The sequence below is a fragment of the Loxodonta africana genome, chromosome X (assembly GCF_030014295.1).
Source record: "Loxodonta africana isolate mLoxAfr1 chromosome X, mLoxAfr1.hap2, whole genome shotgun sequence".
Taxonomy (NCBI): domain Eukaryota; kingdom Metazoa; phylum Chordata; class Mammalia; order Proboscidea; family Elephantidae; genus Loxodonta; species Loxodonta africana.
Window position 1 is genome coordinate 1,477,496 of NC_087369.1, and position 22,969 is coordinate 1,500,464.

Below are 22,969 nucleotides of genomic sequence, written 5' to 3' on the forward strand. Positions count from 1 at the left end.
CGAGGCTCTTGCCTTGAGTGTCTGCCTGGGGCTCCCCACTTCCTCCTTGGCTTGGCTGTTGTCTGTCCTTGGCTGGACAGGGCCCTGGCCACCAAAGGACAGAGAGAAATCATAGATCGGGCAGAGGGTTGAGGCACGGGCCCGCTCGTCAAGGAAGATGAGCAGAATTCAGGGACTTGTAACTGATGGCGTAGAAGCCTTGGGTGGTGCAAACGGCTAACCCGGTTGGCTGCTCGCCGAAAGGTTGGAGGTTTGAGTAAAGGCCTGGCAGTGTACTTTCAAAAAACCAGCCACTGGAAACCCTGTGGAGCACAGTTCTACTCTGATACTCACGGGGGCACCAGGAGTAAGGGTTGACTCTGCGACAACTGGCTTTTAAATGATGAAGTAACCTGAGGAACTGGGGTGGGGAAGACCCAGCCCCAGGCCTGGAGCACCCAGTGTTAGTGGCATGGGAGGTGTGTGAACACCCACATGCCCCGTCTACTGTCTCCCACCTGCACATCCAGGCGGTTCCGGGGCGCTGGCCAGGGAGTGTGTTTCCCTGTACCCTGAATGCAGGGTCATCGTGTTTGACGTGTCGGAGGTGGTACGGATGGCAAAGAAGCACTTCTCATTCCCAGGGGAGGAGCAGGTCAGCTTCCGAGAAGGTAGGCTTGTCTGCAGGGCTCGGGGGTAGGCTGTGTCCACAGGGAAAGGAGATGTCCACGGGGCTCGGGGATGGGCTGTGTCCACAGGGAAAGGAGACGTCCACGGGGCTCGGGGGTAGGCTGTGTCCACAGCGAAAGAGAGACATCCATGGGGCTCGGGGTAGGCTGTGTCCACAGGGAAAGGAGACGTCCACGGGGCTCAGGGGTAGGCTGTGTCCACGGGAAAAGAGAGACATCCATGGGGCTCAGGGGTAGGCTGTGTCCACAGGGAAAGGAGACGTCCACGGGGCTCAGGGGTAGGCTGTGTCCACAGGGAAAGGAGACGTCCACGGGGCTCGGGTAGGCTGTGTCCACGGGGAAAGAGAGACATCCACGGGGCTCGGGGGTAGGTTGTGTCCACCGGAAAAGAGAGACATCCACGGGGCTCAGGGGTAGGCTGTGTCTATGGGGAGAGAGAGACTTCCATGGGGCTTGGGCGTAGACTGTGTCCATGGGGAAAGGGAGATATCCACAGGGCTCGGGGGTAGGCTGTGTCCACGGGGCTTGGGGCTAGGCTGTGTCCTCAGGGAAATAGAGACATCCCACGGCTCGGGGCTAGGCTGTGTCCACAGGGAAAGAAGACGTCCACGGGGCTCAGGGCTAGGCTGTGTCCACAGGGAAAGGAGACGTCCACGGGGCTCGGGGGTAGGCTGTGTCTATGGGGAGAGAGAGACTTCCATGGGGCTTGGGGGTAGGCTGTGTCCATGGCGAAAGGGAGATATCCACAGGGCTCAGGGGTAGGCTGTGTCCACGGGGCTTGGGGCTAGGCTGTGTCCACAGGGAAAAGGAGACGTCTGTGGGGCTCACGGGCGGCCGGATGCTGACTGCTGCTGACGGACGTTTGACGTGGCTTCCTCGACCCTCTGGATAATCCGCCCCCCCCCAAAAAAAGACCTCTTGCCATCCAGTTGATTCCGACTCAGCAACACTATAGGACAGAGTAGGACTGCCCCATAGGGTTTCCAAGGAGTGGCTGGTGGATTCGAACTGCTGACCTTTTGGTTAGCACCTGAGCCCTTAACCACTGTGGCACCATGGCTCCACCCAACTTTGTATTCAGGAGGAGCCCCTCGGTGGTGCACAGGGTTAATGTGCTCAGCAGATAACCGAAAGTTTGGTGGTTTGAATCCACTCAGAAGCGCCTCAGAAGAGAGGCCCGGTGACCTACCTTTGAAAAACCAGCCATGGGAAGCCCTGTGGGCACAGTTCTGCTCTGACACACGTGGGGTCGCCAGTTCCTCTGGTCTCGTGGCAAAGGCAGCAGTTGGTGGTGGACGCGATTGGGCAGGTGTTCCATTTCCTTACAGGAGATTTCTTTAAAGACCCTCTTCCAGAGGCGGATTTGTACATCCTGGCGAGGGTCCTGCATGACTGGACGGATGAGAAGTGCTCACACCTGCTGGCACGGATCCACCACACCTGCAAGCCAGGTGGGCTGTGGATGCTACTGTTGACGGTGTGGCTGTGGGATGGGAGATCTCGGGTGAGGGTTGGCCACGGGGCTGGGGTGTGCGACGGAGACCTGCAGGGTGGTCAGCCAGTCCTTGCCTATCTGTCTGTCTGTTTGTCCATCTACCTGCCCACCTGCCCACCCACCCAGTCATCCACCTATCTGTCCATCCGTCTGTCCATCCGTTTGTCCATCTGTCTGTCTACCTATCCATCCATCCATCATGTATCTATCTCTGTCATCCATCCATCCACCCACCCACCCACCCACCCTCCCACCCACCCATCCACCCACTCTGCCTCCCCTCCCTCCCTAGGCGGTGGCATCCTGGTGGTTGAAAGCCTCCTGGACGAGGACAGGCGAGGGCCCCTGACCACCCAGCTCTATTCTCTGAACATGCTCGTGCAGACCGAGGGCCGGGAGAGGACCCCAGCCGAGTACAGCACCCTCGTCTCCTCGGCCAGCTTCTGGGGCTTCCAGTTCAAGAAAACAGGGAAAATTTACGATGTTATTTTAGTCAGGAAATGACTCCACTCGCTGTGTCAACCAGGATTCTCCAGAGAGGCGGAACTGTAGGATGGCTGTCCGTCTGTCTGTCCATTCATCCATCAGTTTACCATCCATCTGTTTATCATCTACCTGTCTGTCCATCATCCATCTGTCCACCCACCCACCCACCCATCTATCATTTATCTATTTCCTATCACTTATTTTTTGTCTATTATCTGTCATTATCTGTCTACTCTTTTATCTATCTGTATCATCTGTCATCCATCCATCATCTATCATATATCGTTTTGTCACCTGTCTGTCTTCTGTCTTGTCTCTCTGTACATATCTGTGTACGTGTACGTGTGTGTATGTATCTATCTATCATCCATGTTTACGCCTACGCCTGTATCTATCCCTCCTCTATCTCCACCTCCACCCCAGACATATCTGTATCATCTCTGTTTCACAGTTGGGTTGGATGTCACAGATTGAATTCTGTCCTCCAGGAAGATATTGTGGCATCGATGAAGCAAGCAGGCGATGTCGTTAATATTATTGGAACCAATCCTTTATGTGGCAGGTTTGGGAACAGGATTTTTGTTTTGTTATCCGTTAAGCTGAAAGAGACTGTAGCAGAGTAGATGGGTGCTAACCCGATCCCCACTGAGTGGTATCTTACCAACGGGGAGAGCAGACGACTAGATGGGTGCTAACCCGATCCCCACTGAGTGGTATCTTACCAAAGGGGAGAGCAGACGAGTAGATGGGTGCTAACCCGATCCCCACTGAGTGGTATCTTACCAAAGGGGAGAGCAGACGACTAGATGGGTGCTAACCCGATCCCCACTGAGTGGTATCTTACCAAAGGGGAGAGCAGACGACTAGATGGGTGCTAACCCGATCCCCACTGAGTGGTATCTTACCAAAGGGGAGAGCAGACGACTAGATGGGTGCTAACCCAATCCCCACTGAGTGATATCTTACCAAAGGGGAGAGCAGGTGACTAGATGGGTGCTAACCCGATCCCCACTGAGTGGTATCTTACCAAAGGGGAGAGCAGGCCACTAGATGGGTGCTAACCCGATCCCCACTGAGTGGTATCTTACCAACGGGGAGAGCAGACGACTAGATGGGTGCTAACCCGATCCCCACTGAGTGGTATCTTACCAAAGGGGAGAGCAGGTGACTAGATGGGTGCTAACCGATCCCCACTGAGTGGTATCTTACCAAAGGGGAGAGCAGGTGACTAAATGGGTGCTAACCCGATCCCCACTGAGTGGTATCTTACCAAAGGGGAGAGCAGACGACTAGATGGGTGCTAACCCGATCCCCACTGAGTGGTATCTTACCAAAGGGGAGAGCAGACGAGTAGATGGGTGCTAACCCGATCCCCACTGAGTGGTATCTTACCAAAGGGGAGAGCAGACGACTAGATGGGTGCTAACCCGATCCCCACTGAGTGGTATCTTACCAAAGGGGAGAGCAGACGACTAGATGGGTGCTAACCCGATCCCCACTGAGTGGTATCTTACCAAAGGGGAGAGCAGACGACTAGATGGGTGCTAACCCGATCCCCACTGAGTGGTATCTTACCAAAGGGGAGAGCAGACGAGTAGATGGGTGCTAACCCGATCCCCACTGAGTGGTATCTTACCAAAGGGGAGAGCAGACGACTAGATGGGTGCTAACCCGATCCCCACTGAGTGGTATCTTACCAAAGGGGAGAGCAGACGAGTAGATGGGTGCTAACCCGATCCCCACTGAGTGGTATCTTACCAAAGGGGAGAGAAGACAACTAGATGGGTGCTAACCCGATCCCCACTGAGTGGTATCTTACCAAAGGGGAGAGCAGACGACTAGATGGGTGCTAACCCGATCCCCACTGAGTGGTATCTTACCAAAGGGGAGAGAAGACAACTAGATGGGTGCTAACCCGATCCCCACTGAGTGGTATCTTACCAAAGGGGAGAGCAGACGACTAGATGGGTGCTAACCGATCCCCACTGAGTGGTATCTTACCAAAGGGGAGAGCAGACGACTAGATGGGTGCTAACCCGATCCCCACTGAGTGGTATCTTACCAAAGGGGAGAGCAGGCCACTAGATGGGTGCTAACCTGATCCCCACTGAGTGGTATCTTACCAACGGGGAGAGCAGATGACTAGATGGGTGCTAACCCGATCCCCACTGAGTGGTATCTTACCAAAGGGGAGAGCAGACGAGTAGATGGGTGCTAACCTGATCCCCACTGAGTGGTATCTTACCAAAGGGGACAGCAGACGCAGGGTTGGGTCACTCCGGGGAAGCCAGTGCCCACGTTGGGTCACACCGGGGAAGCCAGTGCCCACGTGAAGACGTATGCACAAGCCTACGATCCTTGAGAATTGTCGCTAGTCACGGGAAGCTTGGAGAGAGGCAGGAACAGATTCCCCTCAGGGACTCAGAAGGCATCAGCCTGGCCCTTCCCCTGAACCTGGCCTTCCAGCCTCCAGAACTTGAGAGACAATAACATTCCGTTGTTTAAAGCCATTGGCCTTGTGCTATTTTTTTATGGCTGCCCCAGGATGCTAAGACGTCCTTCCTTTCTGGGGCTTTTCCGATGTGGCAGTGAGGGTTTCCACTTCTTATTTTCCTCTTGTATACACTTCAGAAAACTGGAATTTGGTGCCATCTTTCCTCTCGGTCTGATCATTTCTTTCCCACTGGAAGGCGAGAAGACAAAACAGAATGGGATCGTTATTACACCACGGGAGGTAAGAAACGGCGGTTGTTGTTTGTCGTTAGCAGCCATCTGGTCGCCCGACGCATGGCGCCTCCGTATCTGTCCGAATAGAAGTGTGCCCCACGGGGTTTTCAATGGCTGGTTTTTCAGAAGTAGATCACGAGGCCTTTCTTCCGAGGCACCCCGGATGGACTAGAAACTCCGACCTTTAGGCTAGCAGCTGAGCGCGTTCACTGTTGGCACCACCCAGGGCCTCCTTTCTGAATTTTGTGAGCTCCTGACTCTCAACCTGCGGCATCTGGGCCCAAACGCCAAGACACCTGAAACTCCTCGAAAACCAAACCAAAACAGTTGTAGTCCAGTTGACCCCAACTCATGGTGCCCCAGGAGCCCTGGAGTCGCAGTGGTTAAAGCTCTCTGCTGCTAGCCGAAAGGCCGGTAGTTGAAACCACTAGCCGCTCCGTGGGAGAAAGATGTGGCGATCTGCTTCCATAAAGATTCCAGCCTTGGAGACCCTAGGGGGCAGTTCTCCTTTGTCCTAGAGGGTTGCTGTGAGTCAGAATCGACTCAACGGCAGTGGGTTTGCTTTGGTTTTGGTCATGGGACCCCCATGTGTGTCAGGGTACAACTGTGCTCCGCAGGGTTTTCAAAGCCTGGTTTGTCGGAAGTAGGTTGCCAGGCCTTTCCTTCTAGGAGCCTCTAGATGGATTTGAATATCAACCTTTCGGCTTGTAGTTGAGTGCTTAATCACTTGTTCCACTCAGGGCCTTCAGGAAATGGTGCCCCCATCTCAGACTTGAAGTTTAAGCAAGCACTAAGGCTGTCTGTTTCTTTTGCGACGTGCAGCCCGTTGAAGAGGCATCTGTCGCGGAAGAGAGAGAGCGGGGAGAAGGTGCAGAATTCCATGACACCTTTTAAAATTAGATGAAGCAGGAGGGAAGGAGAATATGGGGCATCTGGGTGTCTCTCGAGTTCTCGGAAACCAGGCAGCCTCATTTTAAAGTGTCCTGTCAAAGTTGGGGAATGACTAACACGGGTTTGTGATGGTCGGGGAATGGACGAGCTGGTCACGCCTGAGGGAGTGTGTTCAACTGCCAGTCTGTGGGGCCCCAACTTGAGCTAGGTCATAGTGGGTCACTGTCCTTGGGGTGACCTAGGCCCACTGCTGTGAGTGGGGTCCCTGTCCTTCGGGGTCTCATGGGCTCACTGCTGAGAATGGGGTCCCTGTCCTTGGGGGTCTCATGGCTCACTGCTGAGAATGGGGTCCCTGTCTCTGGGGGTATCCTGCTGAGAATGGGGTCCCTGTCCTTGGGGGTCTCATGGGCTCACTGCTGAGAATGGGGTCCCTGTCCCTGGGGGTGCTCTGGGCTCCCTGCTGAGAATGGGGTCCCTGTCCTTGGGGGTGCTCTGGGCTCACCGCTGAGAATGGGGTCCCCGTCCTTGGGGGTCTCCTGGGCTCACTGCAGAGAATGGGGTCCCTGTAGTGGGCTTTCAAAGGTGCGTGGGCAGCTCATTGTGGGGGACCTCAACTTATTGGGGAATAAAGATTATTTTTGATAAATCCCCACTCCAGCAATGTCCTGCCAAATCGCCCTCCCTCAGGGGGACGAAGCCTTGTTTGATGCCGGACTTCTCCAGCCCCATGGAGATCCGTCTGTGCTTGCCCGCCTGCCTGCCTGCGTGTGCGCATTTATCTGCCAGCCATCTGTTACGTACCTATCTCATCTCTCTATTTAATCTGTCTGTGTACCTGGCAGGAGGCCTGGTGGCACAGTGGTTAAGAGCTCGGCTGCTAACCAAAAGATAGGCTGTTCAAATCCACCAGCTGCTCCTTGGAAACCCTGTGGGGCAGTTCTCTGTCCTATGGGTTCGCTATGAGTTGGAATCGACTAGATGGCTCCTAAAAACATCTACCTGTCTGTCTGTCTACCTGTCTGTCTATTTGTCTGTCTACCTACCCTACCTACCTGTCATCTATCTATCTTTGGCAGTGGTTCTTAACTGGGGGTGATTCTGTCCCCCAGGGGACACTTGGCCATGTCTGCAGACACTTGTGGTTGTCAGAACCAGGGCAGGGGGTTTCTATTGCCATCGAGTGGGTGGAGACCAGGCATGCTGCTCAGTACCCTGCAGCGCACAGGACGGCCCCCACCACAGACGATGAACCAGAGCCAAGTGTCTGTGGTTCCGAGGCTGAGAGACCCGGGGTGAAGCCAGGAGCACGTAGACTTCACTGGTCATGTTCTCTGCAGTGACAAACTCAGCTTCGAGGGCTGAGTACCTTGATGAAAAGGTCTCCCGGTGCAATGGCAGGAGAGTGTGGACGGTGGCCCGGGAAGGGTCTGCTTCTCCACCTGGGGGCAGGGACATGAGAAGGTATTTGAAAGACCTTCTTCATTTTTTTTTTTTTTTTAAATAATACCTAATTGTGTTTTAGGAGAAAGTTTACACAGCAAATCAGGTTCCCAAGTACAGTTTTTATAGAGATTGTTCCATGACTTTGGTTATACTTTTCACACTGTGTTAGCGTTCTCCTTATTTCTATTCTCGTTGTTCTGTTTCCATCAATCTAGCTTCCCTGCCCCTTACCCCTTACCCCTTACCTTCTCGTCTGTGCTTGAGGGTAAACGTGGACTGTTTGGTCTCGTATAGTTGATTATTTAAGGGAGCATGTTACTCACGGATGGTATTGTTTATTTTATAAGCCAACCTATTATTTGGATAAAATGAGATCTCTGGGAGCGGCTTCAATTCCAAGTTTAAAGGGTGTCTCAGGGCGATAGTCTCAGGGGTTCCTCTAGTCTCTATCGGTTCAGTAAGTCTGGCCTTTTTTAGGAACTTGAGTTTTGTTCCACATTTTTCTCCCATTTTATCCAGGACCTTCTATTGTGTACCTGGTCTGAACAGTTGGTAGTGGTAGCAGGGCACCGTCTAGTTCTTCTGGTCTCAGGCTAGATGAGACCATGGTTCAAGGCCTTCTTTATTTAAAAAAAAATTATTTTATTTTATTTTTGGTAAAAACGCAGAGCAAAACACACACAACACAGATGTTGAGAAGAGACAAGGACATTCCTGCAGAGCCAACAGAGAGAGATAAGCCTTCCCCTAGAGCCAGTGCCCTGAATTTGAACTTGTAGCCTCCTAGACTGTGAGAGCATAAATTTCTGTTTGTTAAAGCCACCTGCTTGTGGTATTTCTGTTATAGCAGCACTAGGTGAGTAAGACATAGGCAGAGATCGGAGCGATGCTGCAGAAGTGAAGCCAAAGAACTCCAGAGGTGGCCGGCAACACCAGAAGCCAGGAGGGAGGCCAGAGAGTGCAGTACGTCCTCACCCAGGTGGTCCCTGTGGATGGAGCAGGTGGGAGGCTGTGCTTGGGCGCAGTCCCCAGGCGGCTCTGCAGGGGGCACTCCTGCTCCACGCGCCCTTCTACTGAGGCTCGAAAAAGCAGCCCCTTCGCAGAAAGCAGAAATCTTAGCCTGGGTTTTCAAAAAAAAAAACCAGATGTTGTCTTAATGAGACCGTTTTGGCAGACTCCCCGCCCTTCTAATTAAGATACAATTTTAAAATATAGTTTATTTTTGTTGTTGTTGAGAATATACAGAGCAGAACGTACGCCAGTTCAACATTTCCTACATACGCAATGCGGTGATGCTGGTGACATCCTTTGAGTTGTGCAACTCTTCTCACCCTCCCTTTCTGAGTTGTCCCCCCCCCACATTAACATAAACTCGTTGCTTCCTATATTTCCTGTCTAACGTTTCCAGTTGCGTGGTTAGTCGGGTCCCATGTAGATAAAACCAAAACCCGCTGCCATCGAGTCCATTCCGACTCATAGCGACCCTCTAGGACAGAGTAGAACTGCCCCATAGGGTTTCCAAGGAGCGGCTGGTGGATTCGAACTGCCGACCTTTTTAGTTAGCAGCCATAGGACTTTAACCACTGCGCCACCAGGGTTTCCCCCATACAGCTAGATCTTGAAGATGCACAATGCTCAAGGCAGAAATTCCTCACTAGTTAAGCTAAACTACTGTTTGGTTTTAAGAAGACTTCAAGGGGATATTTTTTGTTTAAAGTTTGAGGTTGAAAGATTATCTCCGGGCAATGGTTTTGGGGGTTCATCCAGCCTGCGTGGCTCCAGGAAGTCTAGATTCCATGAGAATTTGAAAATTCTGTCCTACACTTTCCCCCTTTTGATGTTGCCTTAATGAGATCATTCTGACAGTGCCTGCTCCCCACCCCCCAGGAGTTCTGTGGGAGAAAAGACCTGGTGATTTGCGTCCTTTAAGATTACAGCCTAGGAAACCCTATGGGGCAACACTTTAAAGATGTGTGGTTTATTATGTGTCCATTATACATCAACAAATGCTTACTAAAACATGATAGCAGTGAGGATGCTGACCTGGGACTGTCCTCCAGCTACCTGTCTGTCACTGACGCTCACCTCTGCCAAGCTTGTTCCTGTTTGAGCCAGGGAGCCGGGCACCTCGAACGCGAGTAGATACTCTCCCCATGTCTTTGAGATTCGGTTCCTGACCACAGTGGAGCCTCGCTGGCCATAAAACACTCAAACCCGTTTTCCTTAGCGTTTTAGTTACCACAGGCTATTGTAACAGCTACGACAAGGCGGTGGCTTTGAAGAACAGGAATTTATTTTCTCCCAGCTCTGGAGGCTAAAAGCCCGAATCAGGGTCTCAGCTGTGTCAGTTCCTTCTGCAGCCCCTTTTCTAGCTTCTGGTGTCTGCTGGCCATCCTTGCTGGTCTTTTGGTTGTCGACAGCCCCCATGTGGTGTCTGTCTTCCCCTGTATGTGTCTCTCTGTGTCTATTCTGCTTTTTTTTTTTTTAATATAAGACACCACTCACAAGAGTTTAGCTTTAGGATCTACCCTACTCTGTTATGACCTCATTAATATAATTTTAAAAAACCCAAACCAGCTGCCTTGGAGTCGATTCTGACTCTCGTTCACGGCAACCCTGTGTGTGCACTTCTCAAGGCTGTGACCTTTTGGAAACAGATCACCCAGACTTTCTTCTGAGGCACGTCTGGGTGAATTCAAACTTTCAGTTAGTAAACCGGTTGTCATCAAGTTGATTCTGACCCATAGCGACCCTAAAGGTCGGAGTAGAACTTCCCCATAGGGTTTCCAAGGTTGTTCACCTTTATAGAAACATACTGCCACATCTCTGGTGGGTTTGAACCACCAACCTTTTGCTTAGCAGCTGAGCACTTAACCACTCAACTGCTTAAATGTTCGCGCCATCCGGGGAACACATCGCCTAAGAAAAACAAACCCTGTTTCCTTGTATTTATCAAGCCTTCTCTATGACATTCCAGGCAAAGGGCTGAGCTCTGAGGAGACGTGAGCAAACGTATCCACCGTGGTCCCACCCTGCTTGGGACTTGTATTCCAGAGCAATCCGGTGTTTCCATGGAGCCCTGGTGGCACAGTGGTTAAGAACTACGGCTGCTAACCAAAAAGGGTCAGGAGTTCGAATCCACCGGCCACTCCTTGGAAACCTTATGGGGCAGTTCTGCTCTGCTCTCCAGGGTGTTATGAGTTGGAAACAACTTGACAGCAATGGATTTGGTTTGGCTTTAGTTTTAGTGCTGGGTTCATCGGCGAGCCTTAGCTGGTGCCCACGCTTAGGGATTTTATAGCACTGGGATGCTGGGAAGAAGGTGGGAGAAGGGGGGCGGGGATGGCCACAGGCTTCGCTGCGTTTGATGAAGGGCAGGTGATAGGAAATATTATCACTAAATCAGGTCCTGCCTGGGCTTGCTTTCTTTATTGAAAGGTCATGACATTGTGGACCACGAAAAGCCCCAAAAGTTGTGTTTGTCTAACTGAGCATTTAAGGCAGGAGAGGTTATCTGTGATTCCCGGAAGCAACCCACTTACAGACCAAAGCCAGCGTTTGATGAAATTCCACGAGGGGTTCTGCTGCTGCCCGAAGGCTGGTTAGTTGCAGCCACCCTGTGGGGTTGGTGGTGACCCATGCTGACCCTCAGCACACTAACCATGCCATCCTGGTCCACCTGCAGGCACACAGGTGAGCTTCTGTCCTGACACCATCCAGTACATTTCTTAGCTGCACCCAGGAGGACGCCGACCTCTTTAACGACCCCGTTTCCCTTGTTTTGTGGGTTTTTTTTTCGGTGAAAAAATTACTCCACATTGCCTTCTATCGTGGGTTCAATGGAGTCCTTCCACCCCCACCCCACCCAAAAAAAAGTTCAAGTCCTTGCCTCAGGACCTTGTTTGGAAATAGGGTCTTTGCACCAGGACTTTGAACCAGAAGGAACCAGAAGCCCTGCTTTGCAGGCGTGATGAAGGCAAGGGTCTTAAGACGAGATCGTCCTGGACTAGCAAACCTGGAACCCAAACCAGTTGCCATTGGCTCCGACTCCTAGTGATCCTTTAGGACAGAGGAGGACTGCCCCATAGGATTTCCAAGGCTTTACGGAAGCAGACTGCCACATCTTTCTCCCTCAGAGTGGCTGGTGGGTTCGAACCGCTGAGCTTTCAGTTAGCAGCTGAGCTCTTAACCACCGCACCTCCAGGGCTTCTTTTTTGGGATTAGACTGGGTCCTGAATCCAACGGTGGGAGCCTCGGTGGTGCAAGCAGTTTGTGATCGACTACAAACCTAAAGGCGGATGGTTTAAACCCCCTCAGAGGCTCTGCAGAAGAGGCCTGGTCATTTGCTTCCATGAAGATGACAGCCTAGCATACCCGGTGGGACTCAGTCTTCCTCCGTCACACATGGGGTCGCCAGGAGTCGGGACTGACTCGGCGGTAACAGGGTTGGTTTTGGGTTGTAAATCCAATGACTGGGGTCCTTAGAAGAGAAGAGGAGCTGCAGAGACAGAGGGGAGATGCCATGTGAAGACAGAGCAGAGACGGGAGTGATGTTGCCACAGGCTCAGGAACGCCTGGGGCCACCAGGAGCCGGGAGAGACAGGAAGGACCCTCCCCTGGAGCCTCTGGAGGGAGAGCGGCCCTGTCCACACCTTGGGTTTAGACTTCTGGTCCCCAGAACTGTGAGAGAATACATTCCTGTGGCCTTAAGCCACCCAGCGTGTGATACTTTGCTACGTTGGCCTCAGGAAGCTCGTTCGGGGGTGTGTTTCCGTATTGTCTTTTCTCCCAAACAGGCTGGTATATTGGGGGCAGCCTCTTGCCCTTCCTCTGATCTCATTCCACCAAAGGGCTTGAGGATTATACAACGGTTTTCTGATCTTTTGGGTGGGTAACTGTCTTAGTCCCTGGTGCTGTTATAACAGAAATGCCACAAGGGGGTGGCTTTAACAAACAGGCATTTATTTTCTCACAGTTCAGGAAGCTAGAAGTCCTAATTCAGGGCACTGGCTCCAGGGGAAGGCTCTCTCCCTGTCGGCTCTGGGGGAAGGTCCTTGTCTCAGCTTCTCTAGTGTTCTCAGCATTCCTAGGTGATCTTCACGTGGCGTCTATCTTCCCCTGTCTGTGCTGGCTTCTCTCTGGGTCTAGCCTGCTCTTTTTATATCTCAGGAGTGACTCGGTTTAGGTCCTACCCTACATTGACACGGCCTCACTAACATAACAAAGAAAATCCTATTCCCAAATGGGATTACATCCACACGCGTAGGGGTTAGGATTTCAACACTTGTTTTGGGGGGACACGATTCAATCCGTAACAGTGACTATATATATATATACATACACACACACAACCCAGCCATGTCTCTGCTGGAGACTGGGAAAACCCTGTTGTTGTTGGGTGCCGTTGAGTCAGTTCTGACTCACGGTGATCCCATGTGACAGTAGAACAGCCCCATATGGTTTCCAAGGCTGCAGTCTTCACGGGAGCAGATGACCAGGTCTGTCCTCCCACGGAGCTGCTGGTGGGTTTGAACCGCAAACCTTTAGGTTAGCAGTCGAGTGCTTAACCTCTGTGCCACCAGGGCCCCCATACAGGCACACCAGGGTGCTTCAAATGCCAGGGAGAGTGGCTGCCAGGGGCACATTTTGGGGCACAATCACAGTCTTTTTTCTGAGCTCTGCTTCAATGTCTTCAGCTTGATCCAGTCTCCGTTTAGGGTTTGAGCATTTGGGATTTCTTCCAAGAGAGCAGTGTGGTGCGTGCTGAGTTTTAGAATTACTCTTGGGGGCAGGGGCGGATTAGCCAGTAAACACAGTGTGCACCTGCTTGCTTTAAGCAAGGTGTGCAGGGCCTTAATTGTATTTACTTGCCAACCTGTGGTGAGCAAACCCACGTGGGTTTCAGCACATCTTGGCTGTGGTGAAAATCAGGTGGGACTGGGTGCTGTAGGCTGGTGGGAAGGCGCCCGCATACCTTGCTTATTGGGTCACCTGGCCCTGCTCCGGGGCTGCTGGAGCCCTGGTGGTAGAGTGGTTAGGAGCCAGGCTGCGAACCGAATGGTCGGCAGTTGGAATCCACCAACTGCTCCTTGGAAACCCTATGGGGCAGTTCTACCCTGTCCTATAGGGTCGCTGTGAGTCAGAATCGACTCGACAGCAATGGGTTTGGCTTTTTTTTGAGGGGGGGGGGTCCATTATTCTTCCAGAGATTTTCAGTTTACAAAGTCCTTGAAGGGAGCGTATTGCCCCTGCCCCTCTTATTTAATGGCGAGCCCACTTCGCGTGAGAGGACGGAGCCTGTGGGTGGTCTCTGGAGACAACGGATGCCTTCCGGCCCAGGAAGGGACAGGATGACTTGTTTCCCTTTTAAAAACCAGTTACCATGGAGTCCATTCTGACTCACGGTGACCCCAAGTGTGTCAGAGTAGAACTGTGCTCCACGGGGTTTTCAGTGGCTGATTTCTCAGAAGCAGCTTGCCAGGCCTTTCTTCCAAGGTGCCTCTGGGTGGACTTGAACCTACAGACTTTTGGTTAACAGCTGATCAAGTTTACCGTTTGCTGCCCACACTTACTGGTATCTTTTTCACCCAAATTGGCTCTCTGTGATTCTATTAGAAAGAAAACCCAATCGCCTCCCAAGACAAGATGTAAAGAACTAGTAGAGACTTGGTATAACAATCGGAGATAAATATGCCGACCTCTGGTTTGTAAGTGGGACTCCCAATAGGCAGGGGCGTTGATTTTTCTTTGTTGTATATAAACATAGGTGCCCTGGTGGCACAGCGGTTAAGCACTCAGCTGCTAACCGAAAGATCGATTCTTCGGATCCACCCAGCAGCTCAAGGAAGAAAGATCTGTCAATCTGCTCCCTCGAAGATTAAATTAAAAAAACCAAACCAAACTGTTGCCATCGCGTCGATTCCAACTCGCAGCAGCACTGTAGGACAGAGTAGAACTGCCCCATAGGGTTTCCAAGGCTGTAAATCTTTACGGAAGCAGACGGCCACATCTTTCTCCCACCGAGCGGCTGGTGGGTTCCAACTGCCAACATTTTGGGTCGCAGCCGAGCACTTTAACCACTGCGCCACCAGGGAAGTGAACAGCGGAGGGGAAATTTGAAAGGTGGTGTCTCATTAAAAGTCCCTCATGAAAGGTAGGCGTATAAAGATGATTAAAAAAAACCAAACCAAACCCACTGCCGTCGAGTCGATTCCGACTCATAGCAACCCTACAAGACAGAGTAGAACTGCACCATGGAGTTTCCAAGGAGCGCCTGGTGGATTCGAACTGCCGACCTCTTGGTTAGCAGCCGTAGCACTTAACCACTACGCCACCAGGGTTTCCATAAAGATGATATGAAAGTAAATTAAAAGAAAAAAATCTTTCAGACTAAATTTATCACAGCGAACTTTTTAATATATTCGATTTGAACATCCGGGTAATTACCTTGCTTAAATTCTGTGCAAGACTCCTTGCTTTCTTATATTTTCATATTTGCATAATTCATTTCATTACGAGTGAAACCAGGCTTCTCACAGCGAAGGTTCTGAGTGTCTGGCACTGATACTCACGGGTCGGACAATTATAATAGCTTCTGTGGAGTGAAATCAACCTTAAACTTCTTTTTGGTGCAGACAGTTCTCCTTATTGAACACCTGGGATATTCGTATGAAAATGGAAGGTATTGTTCAGTGAGTAAGAAGCTATCTTACATTTGTAGATTTTTTTATTGGTAAATGAGCTTCTAAATTTTTCATTCTGGAATCATCGTAGCCCTACCAAACAGTTGCAAATGCAGAACAGTGAGTCCTTGTATACCCTTCACCCAGCTTTCCCTCAAAAAAAAAAAAAAGAGAAGAAAACAAAAAACTAAACCCATTGCTGTTGAGTCGATTCCAACTCATAGTGACCCTGTAGGACACAGTAGAACTGCCCCACGGGGTTTCCAAGGAGTGGCTGGTGGATTCCAACTGCCAACCTTTTGATTAGCAGCTGAGTTCTTAACCACTGCACCACCAGGGCTCCATGTTGTTGTTGTTAGGTGCTGTTGACTCAATTCTGACTCATAGCGACCCGGAGCACAGCAGAACAAAACACTGCCCGGTCCTGCACCATCCTCACAATTTTTGCTATGCTCGAGCCCATCGTTGCAGCCGCTGTGTCAATCCATACCTATATATTTATCAGGGCTCCGTACCTATATATATATCCAAAAAACCAAACCCAGTTCCCGTGGAGTGGATTCCCACTCATAACGACCCTATAGGACAGAGTAGAACTGCCCCATAGGGTTTCCAAGGAGCAGCTGGTGGATTCAAACTGCCAACCTTTTGGTGAGCAGTCGTAGCTCTTAACCACGGCCCCACCAGGGCTTCTAGGTTTCCTTCATGCTACCTTTTTTTTTTTTTACTTTTTTAAATTGTTGTAAAAATATATATAAGGCAACATTTGCCAGTTTAGCGTTTTGCGGGTATACGATTTAGTGGTGTCAGTTCCGTTCATCGGGCTGTGCAACCATCGCCCATAATTACAGCTAAATTTCCCATCACCGTAAACAGAAACCGTGTTTCCTGAAGGATAGCTGCCTGGTCCTCTTCCTCCTGCCCCTGGTAACCACTCATAAACTTTGATCTCTATACATTGGCCTGTTCTTGTTATTTCACGTAAGTGAGATCCCACAGTATTTGCTCTTTTGTGACTTCTTTCACTCAGCGTGATGTTTTCAAAGTTCATCCAAGTTGGAAGCGCGCATCAGGACTTCATTTCTGTTGATGGCCGAGTAGTCTTTAATGTCAGCAGTTCCTGGTTGCTGCAAACAGTTGATCACTCCACTAACCAGCTGATGGGTTGCAGTTCAAACTCACCCAGGGGCATCTTGAACGAAAGCCTTGGGGGTCTGCTCCCGAAAGGTCACGGGTTTGAAAACCCTATGGAGCACAGTTCCACTCTGCACACACGGCGTCGCCACGAGTCAGATTTGACTCCACGTTAACTAACCACAATCAACAACAGTTCCCAGGGCGGAGACCCTGGCTGGTGAAGACGGTTAATTGCTAACTAAAAGCTTGGAGGTTGAAGACCACCCGGAGACAACTCGAAAGAAAGTCCTCGTGATCTGTGTCCGATAAACCCGCCACCGAAGGCCTGTGGAGCAGGGATCTACTCTGACACACGCGGAGTTGCCGTGCGTTGGCATGGACTCGATAGCAACGGGTTTTTTTTTTTTTATAACACATCTTTTCTGGGAGCTACTTCAATTTCTTCTGTAAAAATGTTACCTTCTGTAACAACAAGCAACAATGTTTCATGTTAGCATCTTATGTAACTGTGGTGCCTTTTGCAAAACTAAGAAATTAACCTTGGATCCATGCTATTCACTCATCTACAGGGTCCATGCAAACTTGATCAGTATTTCCAAGAACGGCCTTCTTCTGACTCAGGGTCCCACGTGGGGACCACTTTGCATTTAGTCCCCACAGCTCTTTACCTACCCTTCCCCCTGAAGTGTGACCGTTTTTCAGATGTTCCTTGGTTCCTTCTGAGGTTGACAACTTTGAAAAGTATCGCTCAGCTATTTCTGAAACGGAAGTCCCTTGGTGGCTCGAGTTGTTTGCGATCGGCAACGAACGTAAAGGTTGGTGCCGTGGAAGAAAGTCCTGGCAACCTGTTTCAGTAGAGATTGATGTTGTTAGGTGCCGCCAAGTGGGTTCTGACTCACAGTGACCCCACGTACAACGGAACGAAACACTGCCCGGTTCTGCGCCGTCCTCACAATCGTTGCTGTGCGTGAGCCCATTGCCGCAGCCACCGTGTCAATCCATCCCACTGAGGGTCTTCCTCTTTTTTGCTGACTCTGTTCTACACCAAGCATGGTGTCCTTCTCCAGGGAGGAGAGGTCATAATGAATGTCAATTATTTGTATTTGGAGAGTCCATCTTTTGTCAAACATACTAGGGGGCAGTGGTGGCTTGGTGGTAGACTCCTCGCCTTCAGTCGGGGAGACCCGGGTTCAATTCCCGGCCAGTGCACCTCACATGCAGCCCCCACCCGTCTGTCAGTGGAGGCATATGTGTTGCTGTCATGGTGAACAGGTTTCAGCGGACCTTCCAGACCGAGACAGACGAGGAAGAAAGTCCTGGCAATCTAGTTCTGAAAACCCTATGGATCACAGTGGCCTCATTCACAACCAATTATGGAGATGGTGCAGGACCGGGCAGTGTTTTGTTCCATGGTGTGTAGGGTTGCAGTGAGTCGGGGCCAACTTGAGGGCAGCTAATGACAGCAACGGTTCATCAATTCTCAGGTCTTTCCAGTAATTTGCTTTCAATATCAAGTCAGTCCTTACACCCTCTGTACTGCATTACCTTCAGATCCAGGTGTAGAAAACAGAGACAGACAGACAGATAGATGAGATAGGTAGGTAGATAGACAAATAGATAAGATAGATACATAGATGATAAATAAATAGGAGGATAGATGGGTAGGTAGGTAGATGATAGGTATGATGGATGGATGGATAGATAACAGACAGACAGTAGATGACAGGTAGGCAGATGATAGATGATAGGTAGATAGACAGACAGACAGACAGACATAGATGATAGAGAGATGGGTAGCTGCCACTGAGTTGGCTCTGACTCATGGTGACCTTATGTACAACAGACTGAAGCATTGCCCAATCTAATGCCATCCTTGCCATTGCCAGCATGTTCGAGTCCATTGTTGTACCTGTTGTCTCAGTTCATCTCACTGAGGGTCTCCCTCGCCCTCGTTGGCTCTCTACTTCACCCCATACGGTTTTCATTGGCTGATTTTTGGAAGTAGATCTCCAGGCCTTTCTTCCTAGTCTTAGTCTGGAAGCTCCACTGGAAACCTGTCCACCACGGGGGTCGCTGCTGGTATTCGAAACACCAGGGGCCTAGCTTCCAGCATCATAGCAACACACAAGCCACCACAGAAGAACAGACTGACAGACGGGGGTTGGCTCACACATCTAAGAGGCATTTTAATGAGCTTCCTGACAGAGGCTGGCTGACTCCCTCCCATGCTAAGCACTCTGAATCCACACGAGTTCGAGGTGGAGAAGGAATTGCCCGCAGGGAAAACACAGGCCTTTCTTCTCCTCATTATTTTTAAATCTCAGAAGTGCCTTGTGCTGTTGCCACCCCGTGCGTTGGACCAAAACCATAGCCGTGCAACGAGGCTTCGCTGTCTTTACGTTTGCCTCGCGGCAGGCACACCACCTCCGGGCGGCCAGCATCCAGCGTTCACTGGGATGAGTTCTCATTTCCGGGCTGACTTATTTCTCATGGTGATAAAGATTTCTGAGCTGCTTTGATGGCTTTTCTTGAGAGCCCAGTGTGAACAGCCCTCTGGTCTCATTTCGGGGTCTTGGCTGAAAGCAGGTCAAGTGGAAAGACAAGGAGAGCGGATTTGTGTGAGCATCTTGGGGCCGCTCTACCAAAGGACAGCGAAGTGGGGCGGCGGGGGGTGGGTGGGGGAGCTGCTTCAAACAGCAGAAATCTATTCTGTCAGTTCTGGAGCCCAGGAGTCTGAAATCGAGGTGTCTGCAGGGTGTGGCTCTAGGGAAACGAAGAACTTTCTCTTCTTCTCTCTTCTAGTTCCTGGTAGCTCCCCGGACGTTGCTTGGTGTTCCTTGTTTTGTAGCTGGGTGTTCGCGTGGCTCTCTGTCTCTGTGTCTCTCCTCGTTTATAAGACATCATCAGGTGGGATTAGGGCCCACCCTACTCCAGTATGATCTCACTGTAATCTAACTGATGACGTCTCCAGAGACGCTATTTCCAGACAAGGTCATGTTCCAGGTGCCAGGGATTAGGTCTTCTGACACATCTTTTCTGGGGGCTACTTCATTTTCTTCTCCACTTGTCGTGAGGTTTGTCTTGCAGAGAATAGAAAAGGGTTAAGTGAGGTTGTCCTTGTTCCCAAAGAATTACCTGGAGCAGAGTACCTCGTTTACTATGTGTCTTGGTCATCTAGTACTGCTGTAACAGAAATACCACAAATGGATGGATTTGACAAATGGAACTTTATTCTCTCCCAGTCTAGGAGGCTACAAGTCCAAATTCAGGGTGTCAGCTCCAGGGGAAGGCTTTTTCTCTCTGTTAACTCTGGAGGAAGGTCCTTGTCCTCAATCTTCCCTGGTGGAGGAGCTTCTCAGGCACAGGGACCCCGTGTCCAAAGGACGCGCTCTGCTCCTGGTGCTGCTTCCTTGGTGATATGAAGTCCCCACACCGCAGGGAAACTCCCTTTACCTTGGATCAGGGATGTGACCTGAGCAAGGTATTACAATCCCACCCTAATCCTCTTAACATAAAATTACAATCACAAAATGGAGGACAACCACACAATACTGGAAATCATGGCCTAACCAAGTTGATACACACATTTTGGGGGGGACACAATTCAATCCATGACACTGTGAAAGCTGGGCTGGTTCTCAGGGTTAAGTAGACATCTTGTAAGACCCACGCCCACCGTCCGGCTCCTGGAATTACCAGAAACACCTCTGTCCTAGACCCCTGGGTGACCCGACAATAATCATTTCATTCCAGCTTCACTGCTGGGTCCTCTCAGCCCCCGCCTGCTAGTCTGTTGTGCTGTGATGGCCTGCCTGCTGCTGTGATCCTGAAAGCTGTGCCACTGGGGGGACAGGCTTTAGTGGTGCCTCCAGATTGAGACAGACTAGGAAGAAAGGACTGGCAATCTATGTCTAAAAACCTGCCAATGAAAACCCTGTAGGTCACCATAGAACATGGTCTGATATAGTGCTAGAAGCTATACTGTCAGTATTTCAAGTACCAGCAGGGTCATCCATGGTGGACACATTTCAGTGAAGCTTCCAGATGAAGAGAGATGAGGAAGAAAGGCCTGGCAACCTACTTCCGAAAATCAGCCAATGAAAACCCTGTGGTTCACAATAGAACATGGTCGGATATAATGCTGGGAGATGAGCCCCTGAGATTGGAAGACACTCAGTATACACAGTGGCTGAAGCAATGGACTCCAGCATATCAAGGATCGTGAAGATGGCACAGGGCTGGGCAATGTTTCGTTCTGTTGAACATAGGGTCATCCTGAGTTGGGGTCAGGTCAACAGCAGCTCACAACAACAAAACCCGTTCTCTCTCACACAAGGCTATCTCCACATCACAGACCTTATATCCACACAGCTAACTCCCAGCATCGTCCCCTCCACCAAACAAAAGCAAGGAAAACAAGACCTCCTTTCCTTCCACTTCAAGCCCTTACACAAAGGTTTGAGGAGACAGAAAAAAACCTTCTGCCATTCAAGATGCTTGCGTGGCTCCTGAGTGCCTCCCTGGCCTGGCTGTGGCTCAGGAAGGAGCCCCGTCTTTCTGCCAGGTGAAGACCGCAGAGCCTGTTGGATGGATTAGTTATCCAGAATCATGTGGCAGAGCCAGCTGGCCGTAAGACCACCCGGGACTGGAACCTGCTGAGCAGGCACACGCCTTGTCCCTCCCGGGTAAAGAGGACCCCTGGCGTGCAACCACGTGAAACCATCTCAAATGTCTGACTCGGAGGAAGAGAAAGATGGTACCAGCCTGATGGTACAGGATGGCTGACTTCATTTTGTCATTTTCGTCCAGAAACTAATTCTTCTTGAATTATGCGCTCTTCATTCTGCCTTCTAGACAAGTACGTGAGTATCGTTATGGAATGAAATGAGTCCTCCAAAAAGGTATGTTGAAGTCCTGACCCCTGGTACCTGGGAACATGACCTTGTTTGGAAAGAGGGTCTTTGTAGATGTGATTAATCAAGGTAACATGAAGGTCATACTGGAGTGTCCTTGTTAGGTGCCGTTGAGTCAATTCCAACTCATAGCAACCCCGTGTACAACAGAACGAAACACTGCCCGGTCCTATGCCATCCTTACAATCGTCGCTATGCTTGAGCCCATTGTTGCAGCCCCTGTGTCAATCCATCTGTTTGAGGGTCTTCCTCTTTTTCGCTGACCCTCTACTTCACCAAGCATGATGTCCTTCTCCAGGGACTGGTCCCTCCTGACAACATGTCCACAGTATGTGAGACAAAGTCTCACCATCCTTGCCTCTAAGGAGCATTCTGGCTGTACTTCTTCCAAGACAGATTTGTTGGTTCTTTTGGCAGTCCGCGGTATATTCAGTATTCTTCGCCAACACCACAATTCAAAGGTTCTTCTTCACTCTTCCTTATTCGTTGCCCAGCTTTCACATGCGTGTGAGTATTCATACTGGTGTAGAGTGGTCTTTATCCAACACGACTGTTGTCCTTGTAGGAAGAGATGCAGACACACAGAGGGGAGACGGCATAGATTGGGGTGAAGTGGCCACAGCCCAGGAACGCCTGGAGCCACCAGAAGCTGGGAGAGATGAGGAAGGGTCCTCCCCTAGAGCCTCTGGAGGGAGCGCGGCCCTGCCCACACCTTGATTTCAGACTTCTGGTCTCCAGAGCTGAGAGAGAACTATTTCCCTTGGGTTAGACCACCTAGTTTATGGTGCAATGTTACCGGATGCAGCTGATTTCAGATTTCTGTTTAAAGGAAGACTTGGAATTTACGAGGAACCTAAAACAACATTGTGAACAAATTTCGTCATTCTCAAGCCCTCACCAGTACGCTAGGATCCGTTGTATGACCGAAGATATATAAAGTGGGAGACATTTTTATGAGGCCGGTTTAATTAAAAACTCACGTCTGTCTGACATTTTTAGTACGAGAGTATTAAAATATGGGGCATTAAAATTTCTAAGTGCTGGGATCTTGAAAAGGGATGTTCTGTTGTTCTCTTGGTAAAATAGGGAATATTGACAGCTACTCAGTTCAGCCATGATTCTCTTTATCATGAAAGTTCGATGGGGAATTTTTTGGGAACGTATTTATTACCTTGGGTTTCATGCCATTGTTGTTGTTGTCAGGTGCCATCGAGTCGGTTCTGACTCATAGTGACCCCATGCACAACAGAACAAAACACTGCCTGGTCCTACACCATCCTCACAATCATTGTTAGGCTTCAGCCCATGGTTGCAGCTACCGTGTCAATCCATCTTGTTAAGGGTCTTCCTATTTTTTCGCTGACCCTCTACTTTGCCAAACTCAATGTCTTTTCTGGAGATTGCTCTAGGATTCCTTGGCTTGTGGCCACATCACTCCAATCTCTGCTCTGTCTTCATGTGGCCGCCTTCCCTCTGTGTCTCTTCTCCTCATTTATAAGGACACCACTCAAATGGGATTAGGACCCA

General features: G+C 50.4%; 1 protein-coding gene across 5 annotated transcripts in view; it reads left to right on the forward strand.

Annotated features, from left to right (window-relative positions):
• Nucleotides 1–21,216, forward strand: part of ASMT (acetylserotonin O-methyltransferase) — a 29,486-nt gene extending 8,270 nt beyond the window's left edge. The window contains exons 6-9 of one of the 5 annotated variants that reach the window (XR_010319708.1): nt 510–650; nt 1,997–2,119; nt 5,281–5,383; nt 16,423–21,216. Coding sequence is in view for 2 of the 5 variants with exons in the window: in XM_064277884.1 (XP_064133954.1) it covers nt 510–650; nt 1,997–2,119; nt 2,456–2,667 (476 nt within the window). In the remaining 3 variants the exon portion in view is untranslated. Of the gene's footprint in view, nt 1–509; nt 651–1,996; nt 2,120–2,455; nt 16,076–16,422 lie in introns of those variants that run through there. The other 4 variants (XR_010319706.1, XR_010319707.1, XM_064277884.1 and 1 more) reach the window with 4 other exon arrangements.
• The last annotated feature ends 1,753 nt before the right edge of the window (nt 21,217–22,969 follow it).